Source organism: Rhincodon typus, chromosome 9 (genome assembly GCF_021869965.1).
Source record: "Rhincodon typus isolate 14 chromosome 9, sRhiTyp1.1, whole genome shotgun sequence".
Classification (NCBI taxonomy): Eukaryota; Metazoa; Chordata; class Chondrichthyes; order Orectolobiformes; family Rhincodontidae; genus Rhincodon; species Rhincodon typus.
In genome coordinates, this window is record NC_063340.1 from 54,987,169 (window position 1) to 55,005,632 (window position 18,464).

Consider the following 18,464-nt stretch of genomic DNA (forward strand, 5'->3'; position numbering starts at 1 on the left):
TGACTAAACTTCCCCACCAATGGAACAGAGATTTTACCTCCACAATGAGGGCTCTTCAAAATGGAGGTACCTTCTTGTTCTCCCTGCAGCCTAGGCAACAACCATCTCTCTCTCTCTCTCAGAGGCTCTGTGATTGGGATGGAAGCTTGAAGAGCTTGCTCATTGTCCTTATTGGAAATTTAGAAGTGCCACCAAAAAGGTTGCAGCTATGGTCCCACTGCCCACCAGCGCAGATACAGAACCTGCACATGATCCTGAATTCAGGACATACCCCATGCCAAGCAAATCCTGACAATGCTTCATTTATATGATTTGAAAAGAAAATGTAACGAGAGAATATTCTTTTTTAAAATCATGCAGTAATTTGACATGGAAAGTAATTCTACATCTTACATCATTAATTTATTTACAATTATTTAGCACTTTCAATAACTATTCATTTTGTTGTACGTGAAAAGAAAATCATGGATAAAGAAAATACTTTTTAATTCATTAAGCACATTCTTTCGCTGCCTCACTAGAATCTGACTTACCATGGGTTCGACCATTCAGTCCAAAAGCATGACCCCGGGTTTCCAGCCATTTAATTCTGCGCCTCACTCCCACTCTGACTTATCTTTCCTTGGCCTCCTACACTCTTCCAATGAAGCTCATCGTTCGCTTGGCAGTACAGAACTTGAATGTTGCTGAAAAGAGAGACATGTTGCCGAAGCTTTTCGTCTTGCACTGATCAGGACAAAGGCAAGAATGCCAAACTTCAAATAATCATAACAACTCAAACCACTAGACTCAAGGGTGCTGATTAGCTGGCAAGTTAACACTGATTGACCACGGCATTGCGATGGAGTACAGGAAACTATCAGCTCACCAAGTTCCCCAGTAATTCATTCAAAGGGACACAATACTTGAACAGTAACCCTAGTTTGCTGAGATCGGATCCCTGCATACAAATGTACGTTGCTTTTAACAAGCCTAGGTGAGTTACATTGCAAGTTTGACTAATTATTTTACATTGGTTATTAGTACAGTTATCATCACCCTCAGCTTGTTCAACAAGTGCTACCCAATGGAGAAATTACATCCAGCAGTAGATGTTTTGTTCGAGGTTTTACAAGTGTACACTAGTGTGTATGGTCAGTACTCTGCTTATTATGAAGAATAAAACATGTTGTTTGGTCAATCAGCCAATCATTTGGATGTCTGGCCCACAGAGGCATCAACATCTTTTAGCGGGTTAGGAACCTTACAGCCTTCTCAATTTCAACATTTTCAGATCAAAACTTACATCGCCTTTTTGTTGTTTTTGAACAGCTACTGTTGTAGTGATTCTGCTTTTTCTTCTGTATGTCTCCTCTATACACTTTTTAGTTCTTTATTTGCCCCACTAACAAGCCCTTTGGCTTTGTGCCATCCTCCTGTTTGTCATCTGATCATTCTGTCCTCTACCCAATTCTACACCGTTCCTTTTGTCCTCGCTGCCATCCCCCAAAGCCTGCAACCTCTCTTGTTCTGCCTTTTCAACTGCTGGAAACCCATTCAATCTCTAAATATTTCTAGTTGTAATGAAAGGACATCAATTGGCAACATTAAATGCCCTTCTCTCTGCAAAGCTATTTCCTGATCTGCTGACCATTTCCAGCTCTGATTTTACATGTATAGTATGTGCAGTATCTTTCCTTAATCTCTGAAAATAGGAAGATTAGAACAGGAGCAGGCCTTTCAAAAACAAGACCCTATTCCATTTCTACCTTAACTCCATTCACCTGCCTTTATTTCATGTCCTTTTACATTCATACCCAATACAAATCTATCTTGGCTGTTTCAACTGACACAGCATTTTGGGAAGTGATCCAGCTACTCTCTACACTTTGCGTGAAAAATGGCTTTCAGATTTCACCATAAAATGCTTAACTCTAATTTTAAGATCATACCACGTGTTTTGGAATACCCCAGCAGAGGAAATGGTTTCTATTTATCTACCCAGTTTAATGTTATTATTATTTTAAAGAAAATCCAAGGCTTGCCCCTTGTAGTGAAAACCCGATGGCAAAGCGATACATTAAATGCAGCATAAAAGTCATTTAAAGAAACAAGATTAGTATTAATACAAAATACGAAGTTTACGTCATTTATATCCAGCGCTACATGATCAGATCTAAACTGTAGTCTAGTTTATTTGAACAGTTTAGTGTTGGATGTTAAACCAAGCTTCCCAGGAGATACTTTCACTCTGATTTCTACCTGAGAACTATGCATAACACTAGTTTGTGAATACCTAGATTTTAGTATTAATTTACCAACATCTACTATGAGCATCTAGTTAATGTTCATTTTTACTTAATTGGGTAAAATTAATTACAATATTATTTCTCCCATTAACTTTTGTTTTTGTCCTTTTCTTTCCTCCTAAAGCACACTATGTCTATTCTGTCCTTTAAATTCAATGGTGGGAAAGTGCATCTCTCTGATGCCTCCACCTATCACTGGTGCTATCACTGATTCTATTCTCTGTTAAATCCATTCGGCAAATTAAACAGTAAAAAAGCGCTTTGAAAACATTTTCATTCTAGCAACTAGATAAGAACAATATGATAGAAGTCAGTCAATGTTGGAGAACTACAAATTCACACAAACATCATTTGCCCATGACTTCTAAGGAGAAGACAGATTTTGCAGCAAACTGAGTAGTTAAACGAACTATCAAATGTTTTGACAAAAGAAAGAGAATGTTTGACAAACATTTACAATAGCTAAATGGAGGGTAAACGGAACAGCAATTAAAGGAATAATTTCTCCTCATTGGATTATAGTTATTTAACACATAAACCTAATTTTCTATGTCAACGGGAAGGTTAAAATTTTAAAAATACTTTACATACAATGTAACTGAAGATGAAGTGATAACTGCTGCAACATACAAAGACACCATAATGCTCAAATGATTATTGCGGATTTATTAACTGTCACTAACTGTTAATCAAATCACTTTCTACTGCCTTGACTTCACGATTACTTATTTACTGTTTCAAAGTAAAATAAATGTATCAATTAAGCCAATACAAGTAAAAAATATTAAATCTATTTACAAAGGATGACAATATATTGAAAATCAACAAATCTCACATTTGTTGCCTGGTGATGTCCTTAAAAGGAAAGACTGTGACTGTGAAGCGGCAATTTAAGCTGTCTACGTCATAGGAAATGTAGCCAGTGAAAATGGCTTCAATGTATTCGAGGAACATGTACATCAGCCTTTGGGTTTCAGCTGCTGGTGAAGAAAACTACATTTCCAATTTCTCCACACTCAATCCATTTGCAACATTAGCACAGGGGTAGGATGTGGATTTTGATTCTCAAAAATGAGAAAAATGATTTGGCCAGGTGGGAAGAAAGAATATAAAACAAAACTTAAACCTAAACCAAACCTTCCAGTTCCGTAAGAGAGATGGGATGGATGGGGGTTGCTCTGGGATGTAAAGCACTCAGCTAAATGCATGCCTCATATTTGTTTTCTGTGTTCCAAACAATCCATATTTAAAGGGAAACAAGGGCTGCCAAATAACACAGATAAATAGTCATGTGTAGTAAGAGTTTTGCTGTAAAAAGAGACTTGCTGTTGAAGCTTTTCATCTACCATTCACCAGGACAAAAATCACAAGAATACCAACTTTCAAAAGGGAACAACAATTTCTACTGCCTGAGTTGGAGTTAAACAAACACTTGAGACAAGCCTGTTCCCTGGTGCATCACCATGGTAATACCTCAATCAGAGTACACTGGCCAACCAATCAGCTCCCTTTTCCGAACTGGTAGTCATGTAAATCTGTTCAAAGGAATTCAATTACAAGCTTCAACAACATGTCTCTTTTCCCAGCTACTTTGCCACTGATACAAACAATACAGATAAATTCTTTTCAAGCGCTTTTTTTGTTGGTCAGAACAAGCAAAATTGAAAAATCTTAATGTTGAAAACTATTGGGCCTGGCCCAGATATTGTGCATATTATGGAAATTCACTCAGTTTGGCCCAGTAACCCTCAGTCGTTTGCATTTATTCCACTGGATGTCTGGGCACCTACCTACTGTCTTCTGCAAAGGAGAAACTGTCCCAAAGGTAACTGCTACCTTTGTCACTTGTGCCAGACAGATAGGCCCATCTCCTGTCCAATTAGGACATTTACATTCAAAAATAGCATTGCATGAAGCAGGAGTTTGGAATCGGGAATTTGTCTGGGTTTCAGGTTCCTGATCCCACTTTGAAAATCTGACCTATAGGATCAAGCCTCCCTCCAGAGACTTCATGCAACACAGGCTTAAAAGGTAGTCTAGGACGGAGGGACTGCTGTCCTAGCTGTCAAAACCATTACCTCTGAGAAAAATGTTAATTTGAAGACACAGCTGCATGTCCAACTGGATTGAGGAGACTTTTTTTATTCATTTGTGGGATGTGGGCATCGCTATTTGGCCAGCATTTATTGCCCATTCCTAGTTGCCCTGGAGAAGGTGGTACTGAACTGCCTTCTTGAACCCGCTGCCTTCCACCTGCTTGACCCACAATGCCATGAGGGAGGGAATTCTATTCCTTGAAGTGATCTCGAGACACTATTTGAAGAAGAGCAGGATGGATCTTTACAAATACTTATCTCTCAATCAACAGCCACAAAACAGGCTAACAGGTCATTTATTTCATTCCTGTTTGCGTGAAACATGACCATGCACAAATTGGCAGCTCCATTTTTCCAGGAAGAAAACACTTCAAATGCAATTCATTGGTTCTGAAGTGCTTTGGAAAACCCTGAAGATGTCAAATTTTAAGATCTTCCTTTCTTCAACACTAAGTTCTCTAGGCCATGCAGCTCTCAAGAGTACATCACACATTTCTGAATCCAATATTCATTCTGAAATATACTTTACCAACAAAGAGCCAAATTTATTCCTGCAAAATAGTTTGTTATTTGTAAACTACTTTGAAGTGGGAGCTTTGTGCATGTTATTCTAATTAAGCCAATAAATGAGGTTTCACCATTTTCAATAATTACAAATGATTGCAATCATTAGTCATTTTAACATATAATATCAAAACTAATGGATAAAGGAGGCAAAAGAAATACAAAATAGCTTTGCTTATACATTGTCAATATGATGAAGATTATTATTTTATAAGAATCTATCAGATTAATTTGCATATTGTAATCTAGGGTAGAGGTCTTTTCAATCCAATTATTGCAATCCAATGCCTGCTAACTTCATTTAAAAATATCTAATCCTGTTCATCTACTAAATTTTAGTTTTGAAACCACATATCAAATGAATAGAGTTGAAAAGCAGACTTGTGGTTTCACCTGATATGCATAAACAACACTGCATCATTTACATTTGTTTTAGTTTTGAAATTTAAATACAGTACCATTTTCAGCCCATTTAAATCAGAATATAAAATTGTTGAGCTTCACTGGCTTTTAAATTCTAAATCACAGGAGATAAGAGGTATCATCTGTCGTGGAGCCCTAGCACACAACACTGATATTCATTCATGCAGGACAACACTATTGTGCCCATTAAACTATAAACAGAAAAAAGTAAACACTTCAAGATTCAGCTGAAAACCAGTATTATTTCCCAATCATACGCGGCATCAGACTCATGGTAAGATAAGCAAGGAGAGAAATAATTCAGTATAAAAGATTAAAGGGAAATGCAATAGTGGTTTTCAACATTACAAAAAGGTTTTGAGAAGGTAAACAATGCTGGATTGTTTCCACTGGCCAGTGAATTGGTAACAAAGGGTCACAGACAGAAGATTATCATTCGGAGAATGTAGGAGGAAGTTAATAGAGATTTTGTGCACAAGAATATCGTTAGGATGGAAGTTCTTACCACAAGCTGCAATTAAGGCAGTGAATGTTGCAACATTTTAATGTAACTGGATAAGTATTTTAAAAGAAATATAAAAGGATTTGGGAAGAGGGGAGGAAATAGGATTCAAGTAGATAAATAGAGTTGAGGCCCTAGCACCAACACAGAAATGATGGGCCAAATGACCTCCCGCTGTGCTAGAATTTCTATGATTCTAAATACATAACCTCTTTTGAAATGTTGCTCAAAGGCTAAAAGAAGTATCTATCTCAAATTTATTGGATTTGAACTATTATATTTATTTTGCCATTTGAAATGTGCATAAATTGCAGTCTTCCTATTTATCTGTAAATTATTCATTATAAATTGTTCATGGCTTGAGGAAGGGGAAAATTGCAGCCTAATCTTTCCCTTCTCTAAATTCAATTATTACTTGTATAATAATCACCAGAAAAATGCAAGAGCAGAGCTGGTCAATAATCAAATTAGTCATTTTTATTGATGGCTCCAAACAAATTCCAAGCTAAGAAGGTAATCTACTGCTCTGTCAATGTGTACTATTAAGATGAGATTTGTTGCCACACATTCATTTAGGAAGTAGCAATTACTACCCAACACTCCCTCCAAAAGTATGACAGGAGTCCTTTGGTAAAGAAATTTATGTCAAGTCCAATTAATCTAAGGGATTAACAAAATAGAGAACATTATATGTCCTATGCATAATATACAAGGTACAAACAAGAGAACCTTACTTCAAACAGCAAAATGTGGCAGATAGTGGAAATCTGAAACAAAATGTTAAAAACATATAGTAAGTTTATCAGCACCTGTGGAGATGACAGGAAATTTACTTTCCAGATATGAACAGTTCCTCAGACCCTGGTGTTACATAATCAGCTTTAGGGTGATTTCCCATTAAAAACTCAATATGCAAATGAGCCAAGTACCCAGATGTTATCACATGACTACAGGCTGTCTGCACATAGCACTCAAAGCACAAGTTGTATTGGGAGATTACTCTGTACTTTATACACTAGTTTAACTGCAATTAAACCCACAAGAGATCTTCAACTAAATGGATATTATGTAAGTTATTTATGTTACATTTAGGTTACACAAAAATATTATTACACACGGTTCCAATGAAAGGTCGGCACCTGAACCATCTGTCTTCTCTGTTTCAAAAATGTTAACTGATCTGCGGTCTGTTTGCAGCACTTCCTGTTCATACTAATTAATTTGTAGTTGCTATAAACATTTGCAGAATGCAAAAATGACAACATGGCACGACAAAGCAATATTTTTGAGCAGGAGAGATCCTGGTCCATCCAACTTATCAGACCAAACACCCAAAGTGTTCCTATCTATATTTCCGAAGTTAGCTGTCCAGAGCTATATTGTTCATTGGACTTCAAATCTTCTTGTTCAAACATGTTTATTCACAGCCCGCTGTATTTCTATCACTTCCTTACATTTTAAAAAGTGTCTACATTTCTGATTCGCTGTTAGCATCCTTCACATGACAGGTCTTCTTAAAAGTCTATACCTGACAGAAAAAAATTCTGCTGGATCCAAATTCCCTATGAGCATATTTCCTTTTTAACAAAGCTCTCTCAAATACCTCTCTTTTCCTGCGAGGAGATTTTGGAGTTGACGTTCTTTCCTCTGAACTCAGCCCTTTGTAACCAGGAATTAACCCTTTAACCCTCCTCTGAACTCTGTCAATAATTCATCATTTTCTGTATACCCAGATCACAACCAAACACTACATAGATGCAGCTTCACCAAAGCCTCAAGTAATTTCAACATTATCTTTTTGCACTTTTAAGTCACATTTTTGATAGGTATGCTAACTTCTTATTTGTTTTCTTTGCACGTGCAAAATCCAAGATATATTTTCTATGTTGTTACTTCAAGTAAATCACCATTTGATTAATAACGATTTTTGACTTAAAATTAGTTATGTTGAATTCTACAAGCCAGGTCTCTGCCTACTGACTTTGCCTTTTGAATTAGTGCATGTTGGTAGTGTCAACAACCACTGTACTCAATTCAGTGTTAGCTGAAAAATAAAGACTTCTTGTAGAATATTCTGTCTGAGATTCTTATGAAACTCTAAAAATTGTAACGACAGAACAACAGTTGTGAACTTCTACTAGCAACTTGTAGCAACTACTGCACTGAGGCCTTTCATAAGTACCATTGACTTTTGTCATCGAACATTCAGCCACTTTATGAATCATAGCAACATAGAAAATCTTGAAGTGGAAAAGAATATACATTCCCTATCTTTTTTTCCAATTATCCCAACAGTTGTATCTAATGTGTTTCTGTTCAAGATGCTTATCCAACTTACGTGTTGTTTTATATCAATCCATGGTGGCAAGACCAGCATTTATTTCATATCCCTATTGTCCTGGAGAAGGTAATAGTTAGGCATCTTCTTGAACTGTATGGTGTGACATTCACAATGCAGTTACAGAGGATGTCCTTGAAGATTTAAACTACTTACTCATAATCTCCCTTCAAAAGCCAATCCAAAGTTGTCCAACCTTCTTGCTAAAATACTACTTCCCCTCATCTCTCTCCCAACCCTAACACATTACAAAACTCTTGTCGCCTCATTCCAAATCAAATAGCCCAAGCAATTGAAATTCAGGTACACAATGTCCACTGGTTTGCTAACCACTTCAAATTAATCCAGCAAACTGGTCAGAGATGACCAGCGGTTTATGACTCCATACAGATTCTCTTTTGTCAGACCTTTCAAACAATTGCTATGCTAACCCATAACACACAATCTTGAACGCATTCCTTACAACTGAGCTAAGGCTCACAGATTTGCATTTGAAGGCATTTTGGCACTGTTTTTTTTAAAAAATGGAATTATGGGCCAAATGGAATTTAACACAAAATCCAAATCCTAAAATTTCAAGTTTCAAGTTTCCCGACATGCATTTACAGTTTTAATGATAAGTGTCAAAAACGTATAGCTTGAAATGTCATGCAAAAGGTTTATACACAGTGCTATAAAGAACAGTTTTTCATATTGACATAAATTTCAGTCAACATTAATCCTCTATCCTTAACTATAAAATCATTTTTAAACGTTGCTGCCACAACCTTGACTGATTGTATGAAGTATGGGTATTGAAGTTTCTGACCCAAATATTTTTGTAAAGTTATTCTGAATGTTAAGATGTACGGTCAGTTTTTTTGAAATGAAAGTTCATGTTATGCATTTTCTAATTGCAAAATTAAGGTAAAAAGTATTTAATTCTTAATACAATGTATGCTTCATGTAGAAAATTGTTGTATATTTTAATTTGTTTTTCTCCATTGTTAATGGCTGTAAGCCGAGGTGGATATTTATTCTTGGTTCTACCATATAAGGAAGATTTGGGGTCAGATTTGTGGTTATAATTATGGAAAAACTGTCATCAATGTCAATACTCTGTAAAAGAGACAGCAGCCTCTGTTATGCACACATTGTTAAATGCAGAAATTCAAAAGTTGCTGTCAGGGATACTCTGCTCCTCCACAAGGTACTCCATTACAGTCTTTGCAGATGCAAGTGTCACAGAAATTAGTGATGTGATGTGACTTTCAACTTTTAATGTATTTTTCTCACTGTAAACAAGAATTAAACGTGCTGCGCCTTGTGAAATGAGGTGTAATCGAGCTTTTAATGTTGTTCGAAATCATAATTACTGAACAAACTTTCAGCTTGAAAATCTAATTTTAGAAGTCTGGAGAGTTCATTTCATAATAAAAAAATCCACAGATTCTTAAAGTGATGAAAATAAATATTTATATCTTTTAAAAATTTTATGATATTTTAGCTTGTGCCTCAATCTATTGCATCTGTCCCAATAGTTATTTTGTTCACTCTAGATTGGCTAAAAATTGAACAATGAACAGTACTTTTACTTCTTGGCTTGATGTCTTGGTGTGAAGATTATTCTTCTTTTTAAATTCCTTGACAAAATACAGGCATTGGAGACTGGACCAGCAACTATAGTCTATTCCTAATTGCCCTGGAGAAGATGGTGGTGAGCCACATTATTGAACCATTGCAGTCCAGAGTTCAGTATGGTGTAGGTGCACCAACAGCGCTATTAGGGATGGAGTTCCAAGGTTTTGATTTGATTAGAACTTCAGGCTACTCAATGACCTCATTGTTCCCTAAATCCAGAAATCCCCTATAGTTAGCATCAGAATAAAATTGACATCAAAATCTGGAAAGTGGGTTTGCTAGATGTTTCTTGGAATTTAGTGGAAAGCACCGTTCTTTCTCCACTGACTACTATCAATCTCCAAATCTATCCGATATGCTGAAGGCAGGCCATTGGGAGTGGGACAGTCTACTGGTCAGCCAGGACTGCATGGGAGCTGCAGCACATGAGCTTTTCCATATTAAAAGACTTCATGGGCAGACTCTTGCCATGAACAGATGTCATCACTGTGTTCTCTCTCACACACATGTGCGAGCACACACACATACACACACAAAAATATTTTACTTGATAAGATTGTAAAAGCTGGTCAATTTTCTTACCAGTTTGCTAGTTTGTGATACCAGATTCTATACTGTAGCACCATCTATTCTTAATACTCAAGCACATAAACGGTATGATGTAATGGCTATTTGGAGTAATTTCTATAGAAATAGTATGTCTGGAATCTGGTTAATTTTAAACACTTATCATCTGGAATATATTGTGACTCTAAGGCTGCCATCACGTTAAATTTTCCATATTATTATCCTGACTTTAAACTTATTTTCTTCTCGGTACAATTTAATCTTCCAGCTACAGTATAAATACGTTTTGAAGGACAGGTCAGCAAATGTGGCCACGAGTTTCTCAAGTCCCTGGCCTTATCGCAGAAATAGTTTCATTGAGATGCACAAGAATGACATGTAGTATTGTCTTCCCTGACCTGCACTCTCCCCGCCCTGACAATTGCACCATGGAACAGCAATGCAAGACCACATTGTCAGGCAACAACCTGGATTACAGGTAAATAAGGGAGATCTTTAATCCTGATTCTCCGACTATTGAGTCCATGCACTTAAGTTTCTTTCAGTGTTACTATTTGCTTCAAAAGGTTAGTCATCATGCTCATTTTTGCTCCATATTGCATTTTTTTTACGTAAGGTGCAGTCTGCAACAAAAAGTTTAGATTGTTTAATTTTCCACTAATACATTGGCTGACCTGACAATAAAAGTATCCCTATTAACTATTAGTAATCATTATTTTGCACAATTACGTTGGGTCATAGGCATTCAGACTTGCGTACGATTCAGCACTTCTTCAGAGAATTGCAATGCTTCATATTTATCACAAATTTATTGCTTCCTTGATTGATTCATTGATTGACTCAGAGTTCAAAGCAACTTTGGTGAAAACATATAAAGCTTCTTAACATCTTCTGTTATACAAGAAGGCTCAAGAGTTTATATTTTCATTTGATTCAGAATATACAGTTTGTCTCACTGACCTTGGATATTCAACTGTGTGCTGTTTCCATGCTTGGCAGACACCCAGCTAAAAGAACAAAAGTCAGTTGCATAGACACCCAAACTACACAGCTATGAGCGCAAAGCCAAATACATAAAGAACAAAATGCACATTCACGAACAAAAAGTTACTTCTGTTCTTTGAATGGACAAATATTAAAATTAACTGCGCAGCAAATGTTTCATGAAAGGATGCCTCAAAATAAGACAGTTTCTAGAAAAATATGAGTTATAAATCTACGATTGCATAAACACCACTCAAGAAGGTGTGATGACCAACAACCAAAAGTTCACCACTAGCATGTTCTGAGTAATTGGTTCAAATCGAGACAGTGCTGCAGCAAATATAGACTGTCCTCCATCTCCCAGGTTTGGTACCGACAGAAGGGAATCTGAGTTTTGCTGGAAAATACACTTTGTGAACTCAAGAGGTTATGTAAGGTGAGGACTGACTTGGGTTTTGCTGCAAAATCTCTCATTGTTAAGCAACTTGATTGTAGTCATCTTGAGCACACCTCATCCACTGCACCCTCACCCCCGCCTTTGCCCCATACCCTCCAAAGAAGAAGGGCTGCATCAGGCAATAACTGAGCTATCGTAATTAATTTGAATGCTCAGTACTTTTACACAGATTCCAAAATGTTAAGTGGTAACAATCATTTTCTTATAGTCAAGTAAAATACCATGTGGTTTTATTTTAATTGTATATTTTCCAACCAGACAGTGGCCCGTCACAGCTAAGATACTAGGGCTGCTAGCAACAAGGGCTTGAACTAACAATCATAACGTCCCTTGGACTGTGAACCAAGAAAACAGAAGTCACACAGTTTATATCAACAGACGAGTGATTAAACTCTTGTTTTAAATCACTAGCAACTCAGATTACTCTTTACACTATGTAATGCACTGTTCAAAACAATTCCACAGGTAAAGGATAATAAACTTGATAAGAATATTTGACTCGATGTTAAAAGGGCATCACATCTGTCATTGAAAAATTATAAGTTTGTTTTCAGAGCGGATTACTAGAAAATAAGAAATGCCATGTGTTTTGGAGAGTAATGATTACCAAAAAATGATTACAAAGCAGTAATTTAATAGAGGGCTTCAGGTGATGTCATAAGCCACAAGAGCAAACCTTGAGTGGTTTATAACTGTCATCTAAACTCTGAGATTAGATTACTGCCTTGTAATCACTACTAGGTATCTGTTATTTTTAATAATACATACAGTAAATTGTATGGGTTAGTTTTATTCCATTTTGGGTTTGTTTTTCTGCTGATTCTGGCTTTCAGTGTGGATATGCCAATGGGCAGAGCACTCAGGATCATTGATTTGTGATGACGATCACATTGAAACATTAACGATTGTGAAGTTATTACTGCGCATTTCATTGAAAAATCACATTTTTCAGCAAATTCTACAGTTGGTATGTAGTGGAAGTGGTTATGGAGAACTGTTATTTTTGTATTATTAGCAGAAATCTGCCTACATCGGCCAAACTAAAAGGACAACAGTCTCTTTAATGGCAGTTTCGGTAGCAATGACAATCTGTCAAATGTACATCCTCTAAAATGGAAAGCTTTGCACAAAGATCCAATGACAGCAATCCCACCCACGTATCAGGAATGCAGAAGCTACATATTTACTTAATCAGTCACTATTTTCAGATTTTCTTCTGAGCTGGCTTAGGCTGAAAGACATCAATTATTTAAAGGAAGTAACATGATGCTTCCTCTGTTAAGTCAAGTCTGCAAGCAGACCCCAAGAGAGAATAAAAAATGAATTAGCTAGAATTTATTATTGAGCTTGATGCAAACAGAGATTCAGCAATCATATCTGCACCAACTTTCCACACACCTTCAAGCATCCTGCTGGTTTTCCCAGTAAAATAATGCTGCTACAGCAGGTACCTTTCAGCAGGAGAGGTAGCCTCTTTGAAAACTGCTGCAAAGACACAGTAGATGTCCAGTGACTGCCTTGATTCATTCACTCACTCACTCTCAGACACACACACACACACACACACACACACACACAGACACACAGTATTCAATACACGTAACAATAATTCATCCACCTCGTTCTCACTAAAGGCATGGCAATGCAATTTTATCGTTATAATCAAGACCATATGACAAAAGCAGGGGCCATTAGGGACCAATTTCAAGCGTTCTTTGCAAGACAATGATTTTCAGATTGCACTTACATATGCTGAACATTTAAATTTGCTTCATTGCACCTGCACTGATCTATGCTTTCCTCCACTTGCCCCCCCTTTCCTAAAGAAAGATTTTTCTGACCAAGTGAAGAAAAGTTTCAAAGCCTGACTGAATGTTAATATCTTTTTTCTCTCCATTTAATTGAAATCTGCTTTAAATCTTGTTCACTACTTACCCCCTTCAACCTCCAGGTGCCAGAGGGCTTGTTACTTGTGAATTATTTAACAATCATATTTGCGGTAGGAAATTGATTTTTGAGTAAATCCATATTGATTGAGTTATGCGAGACTAATGATTTGAAGTAAAATGTTGCTGTTAACTTCTAGGGAGGGAGAAAGAGAATGTTTTCTGCATCAAATTTTCACTTGAAAGGGACACTGGCACCCTGCTTTCACCCTGTCATAGCCTGTGATGACTAACTGTCTGCCAACCATGACCAAGCGATTAAAGCAGACAGCATCTGTGTATCTTTGCAGTAACAGGAGCCTGCTTTCTATTTTCCATGCATTGAAACTTGAGCAGTCCATTAGCTTCTGCATTTTTAGTTTGATGAATTTATTACTCACCAATTTTTTTTATCAAAAGCAAAGCAAAAGCAGACTCATTCTAATTTCATTTTTTTTTCCTTCTCCAGATTGGATACAAATCTTTGAGTTGGATCCTCATCAAACCAGAGGAGTACTTCGCAGTGCACTAGAAATATCCTTTCTGGCTCCAATAACTGTTACAATACTGCCATGCCCTTTCGACGTGACTTTCTCTTCTAAGCCTTGCATTGATGTTCCCCATCTTATTGTGCGTGAGACCCCCACTGAGAAAGCCGACACACGACCTGTTGCCAAGTGTCAAGCACTGGCACTCAAACTGATGAATTCTCACTCTTCACCCCCATTTGTTTTGTTGGTTTGTCTCTGTCCAGTCCCTACTCCCAAAGGTTCAGTCACTCAACAGGTGGGCAGTGTGAATGTAAAATCACGTTATAGCTCTCCTGAATGCATTCCTTAGACACAACATCTATCAGTGGATTTCTTTCTAATCTCAGCTATGCTTATTTAATTCCACGGAGCTGTAGTTACTGTTCACTCGGGATTTAGGATTATATTGGTATATTGGTTTTCAGGTCAGAAAGGTTCAAGTTTATGGGAGGATCATGTCACCTACTAAAAAGGCAAAAAAAATTTTCTTAATGTCATCAACAAACCTGAGATTTGAGAGAAATAGGACATGGCAAATATGAAAATATAGTTTAAAAAAAATCCAAATAATTTAGCTTCCCGGCTTGGTTAGTAAGGTTAATGCATCACTGGGCATACATTGAGCGATGCAGGACTGCAACAGCCCAAGCTCAGTATCTGATCCATGCTGAGTTCAATGATCTCAGAAGCGGTGATAGGATACTGCAATCAACCTTGGTGTCTCTAGACCAAGGAAGAGGAAAAGAACAGAGGGAAGTAAAATTGCCAGGGTTCCAGCACAATAGTTGACTGGGTGCTGGAAAGTGTATCTGCAGATATCAAGAGCTGGGTGGTTCTATTGCCATTCAGAGTGAGACAACCTGCTGATACTCACGGTTTAAGCTTCCACATGTAGAATGGGCTCTTGGGCGAAGATAGGTAGGGCTGTCGACACTTGTGGAACTGCACCCCAGCGTCTTCAATGAGGGGAAAAAAGGGGGAGAAAAGATCACATTTTAAATTGGATTTTTTTTTGCCTGAACAAATAGTTAACAGGTGCTCACCAATCTTGAACAGAAAGGTGCTAGACTCTAAATAAGCTGTCCTCCATTCAAATAATCACACTGATTTCAACTCTTTCTCTGGCAGTTTGAGGTTATATAAATCCCGTAGTTCCTTCATTTACCCTCTCTCTTACAATTTGATAGTGTTCAACAAATGGGCTGGATTTTATAGAAGTAGCGAGGATCTCCCTGCTAGCTGGAGAACTGAAGGGAGATCTTTCATTGCATCCTCTGGGATGGTGCATTGGTATTAAATGCTACTCAGACACTTAAAGTAGCCAATGGGGGTCTTTCCAGGGATCAAAAGACCCCAGGGTGGAAATGTTGCCTACTGAGGGCTTCTGACCATTCAGAGATGAGCAGCTCCTTTGAACAGCAGCGCCTCTGGGAGGTTATGGCTGCTGCAGGAACAACACCGACTGAAGGTCTAGGGTTGAAATGTCACCCATGCCACAACTAAATAATGGCGAAGTGAGTTTTGCAGAGTGGGGATCATGGGGAAAGGGGTGTGTAAGTATCTGCAGCAAGAACAGAGGGTGTGGTTCTCAGTGGACTTCCCACTTTGAGATGTCATGTCCCTTTATCAAGCACAGAGTACCTTTCAACACAAGTCTGGCCTACCCCTAGTCTGGGAAACAAGTACATTGCAGAGTTTTACCTGTCAGCAGGTTTACCCACCACTGAGTTTATACCTGCATCAGACTGATGAGGCTCTTAAATAGTCATTCATTGTCCATATGAGGCCTCAGTTGGCAACAAGGAGAGAAGTCCAACAAGGGGACATTCCTGCTCCTGATTTAAGTCCGGTGGTGATGGGGTTAAAGCACATGACCATTCCATCCAACTGCATACCCTCTGACCTCCTAACACACCATGAGTGAGGCCATAAAATTTCATGCTATGACCCTTCGCCTTCACCAAATCTCTCAACATAAGACTCTGTTGATCCATCAGAGGAAGAAAAACTAACAAGGGGAACTCAAGCTAAACACCAGTTGTGGCTGGTTACAAACCCACTACAACCCCAGCTATCTAAACATTTGGTCAGGAAATAATACATGGTGTAGGGGCAGAAGGATAAAGAAGGAAGTCATTTCAAAATGAGATGTCAAAATTAGTTGAAATCTACTTTATGCAATATCAACCAAAGAAAAAGCGGTGCCAGTTTAATAATAAATAGATTTGACTGAAGTTTCCAGTTCAGAAGTCTTCCTACTCCAAAAACAGCACCCTCACACGCCGTATCTCAACCTCCATTATAACACAATATTCAAACAACTCCATTAGACACATACAAGTTGACGAAAAGTTACGTTGTGCATCCAAATTTTAAAAAATATGAGGCCAAATTAATTTATTTGAGGCATTCCCTTCTTGCCTTTCTAGACAATTGAGCATTATACTGGAACAGACATCATCCTCCCTCCAAGGCCTCTACTCATCTAGGTACAGCTGAATTCCCCGGAATGAACTCAGTGGAAATGGGGCAGAAACTCCCTCGGATTGACGCTCACTCCTGATACAAATTTACTGAAATCACCAACTCAGTGGACTGGCATGATCAAACCTAAGCCTGAGTCCTTTACCAAGCCACTATACCCACCATGGCATCCTAAACTGTTGAAGGTTGCACCAAGCATTCTTTTACATATTGTACATTAAAGAAAGTAATGACTGACAGCAGGATTAAGATGGTAATTAAACTAGGTTGGGGGGGGGGGGAAGCGGGGGTGGGGAAGAGGGGACTGTGGGAGGGGGAGTCTGCAAATGTTCAGAAGCCACTTAGTACCTTCAATTTATGACATCATCAGAGCCACTCGATTGAATTACTGCCTTGTAATTCACTGCCAGCCATCTATTATCCTATATTAATGCCCTTAAGGGTAATTTGAATACTCTGATGGAATATTTATCAAGACCTGGGGCTTGATTCTAATCATGGCACAAGTAAAAAGATTGGGTGCATCTCATTAAAGTCTATCCAATATAAATTAGCTGTACGTAGATTAGTAAGCAATTTGTATCTATGCATCTGAGTTTGAATCTTGTGTAGCTGCAAAACACAAATTGGGGAGCAACGCCAACTACACTGTTATTACACTACTGTGTTTTTGTTTTGCTCTTGCCAAAGACAATGACATCGGTTTATCGCAGGGGAAATATCAAAATATATATTGTATAAACATTTTCAGTACAGACTGATGCAAAGCTTTCTAGAAGGAATAAATGCACTGAAATGGTCTTTGGATTTCAGTAAAACTTCATTTTTTTAAAACTCTCCCAGTGCGAACCTGCTCCTTTATAATACAACATGATTCTCAGCCAACATACAACACTTGCAAATTTTTATTACTGAGGTGGTCTTTCAGCTTTCAGAATGTGAAATTCTTAATTTTGTAACTGTGCACAATGTAAGAAGCTGCAACACTGTCTGATATGAGCAGAGGTTATTTCAGCTCACATCTATAAATACCACAGATCACAACACAGTCCATCCTTGGTTTGCTGAAATAAAACTAACGTTGCCAAAGTCCAGAAAAATTTATGAAATATTTCAAATGGGGGAAAATAAAGGAATTCGGTAAACGTTCCCTTATAAAAAAGATTATAAGCCAAATTCCAAGGCAGATAATACGATTTTTACATGCAAATGACTTGTAGTCAGAGACAGAATCTGCAGTTCAGTGACAAGCAGCCACTTTTATAGCATTCTGGGACTGGACAAGTAAAATTGGTGACTTTCAACAGTACATATGGTGATCAGGCAGAAATAGCTGGAAACCATAAGAGAATTTACATACATAGGGTTCATGTATGACCATCTATTTTTAAGATTAAATTAGAATTGTACATAAAATATGCACAAATATTTTTGCTTCTATCTCAGGGACAGAGATCTATGACCTAGCATTCAACATGATTAGAAAAGCCCAGCCTGCCCTCTCCTTGCATCTCTAAAGCGAGGGTCGGTGCATTAGTTATACAAAAATGAGCTTGGTATAGGGCAGTGACTTAAATGTTGATGTCACAAGATATATTATCCTTTCAACATTATTGTCTTTACATTTTGGTGCCATTCAGCTTTATTCTAGCACATGAAAACCACAGTTTAGAGGTTAGTCAAAAT

At 37.7% G+C, this 18,464-nt stretch overlaps 1 protein-coding gene across 9 annotated transcripts in view; it reads right to left on the reverse strand.

Moving 5' to 3' along the window:
- LOC109916298 (estrogen-related receptor gamma) overlaps positions 1-18,464 on the reverse strand; it is a 233,776-nt gene that overhangs the window by 199,520 nt on the left and 15,792 nt on the right. For 5 of the 9 annotated variants that reach the window (XM_048601200.1, XM_048601195.1, XM_048601199.1 and 2 more), the window contains one exon: positions 15,169-15,250. The exons of 2 other annotated variants lie outside the window; for them this stretch is intronic. In XM_048601200.1, the coding sequence (XP_048457157.1) occupies positions 15,169-15,185 (17 nt within the window). In that variant the 5' untranslated portion in view covers positions 15,186-15,250. Of the gene's footprint in view, positions 1-533; positions 687-15,168; positions 15,251-18,464 lie in introns of all 9 variants that reach the window. 2 more of the 9 variants (XM_048601194.1, XM_048601193.1) reach the window with 1 other exon arrangement.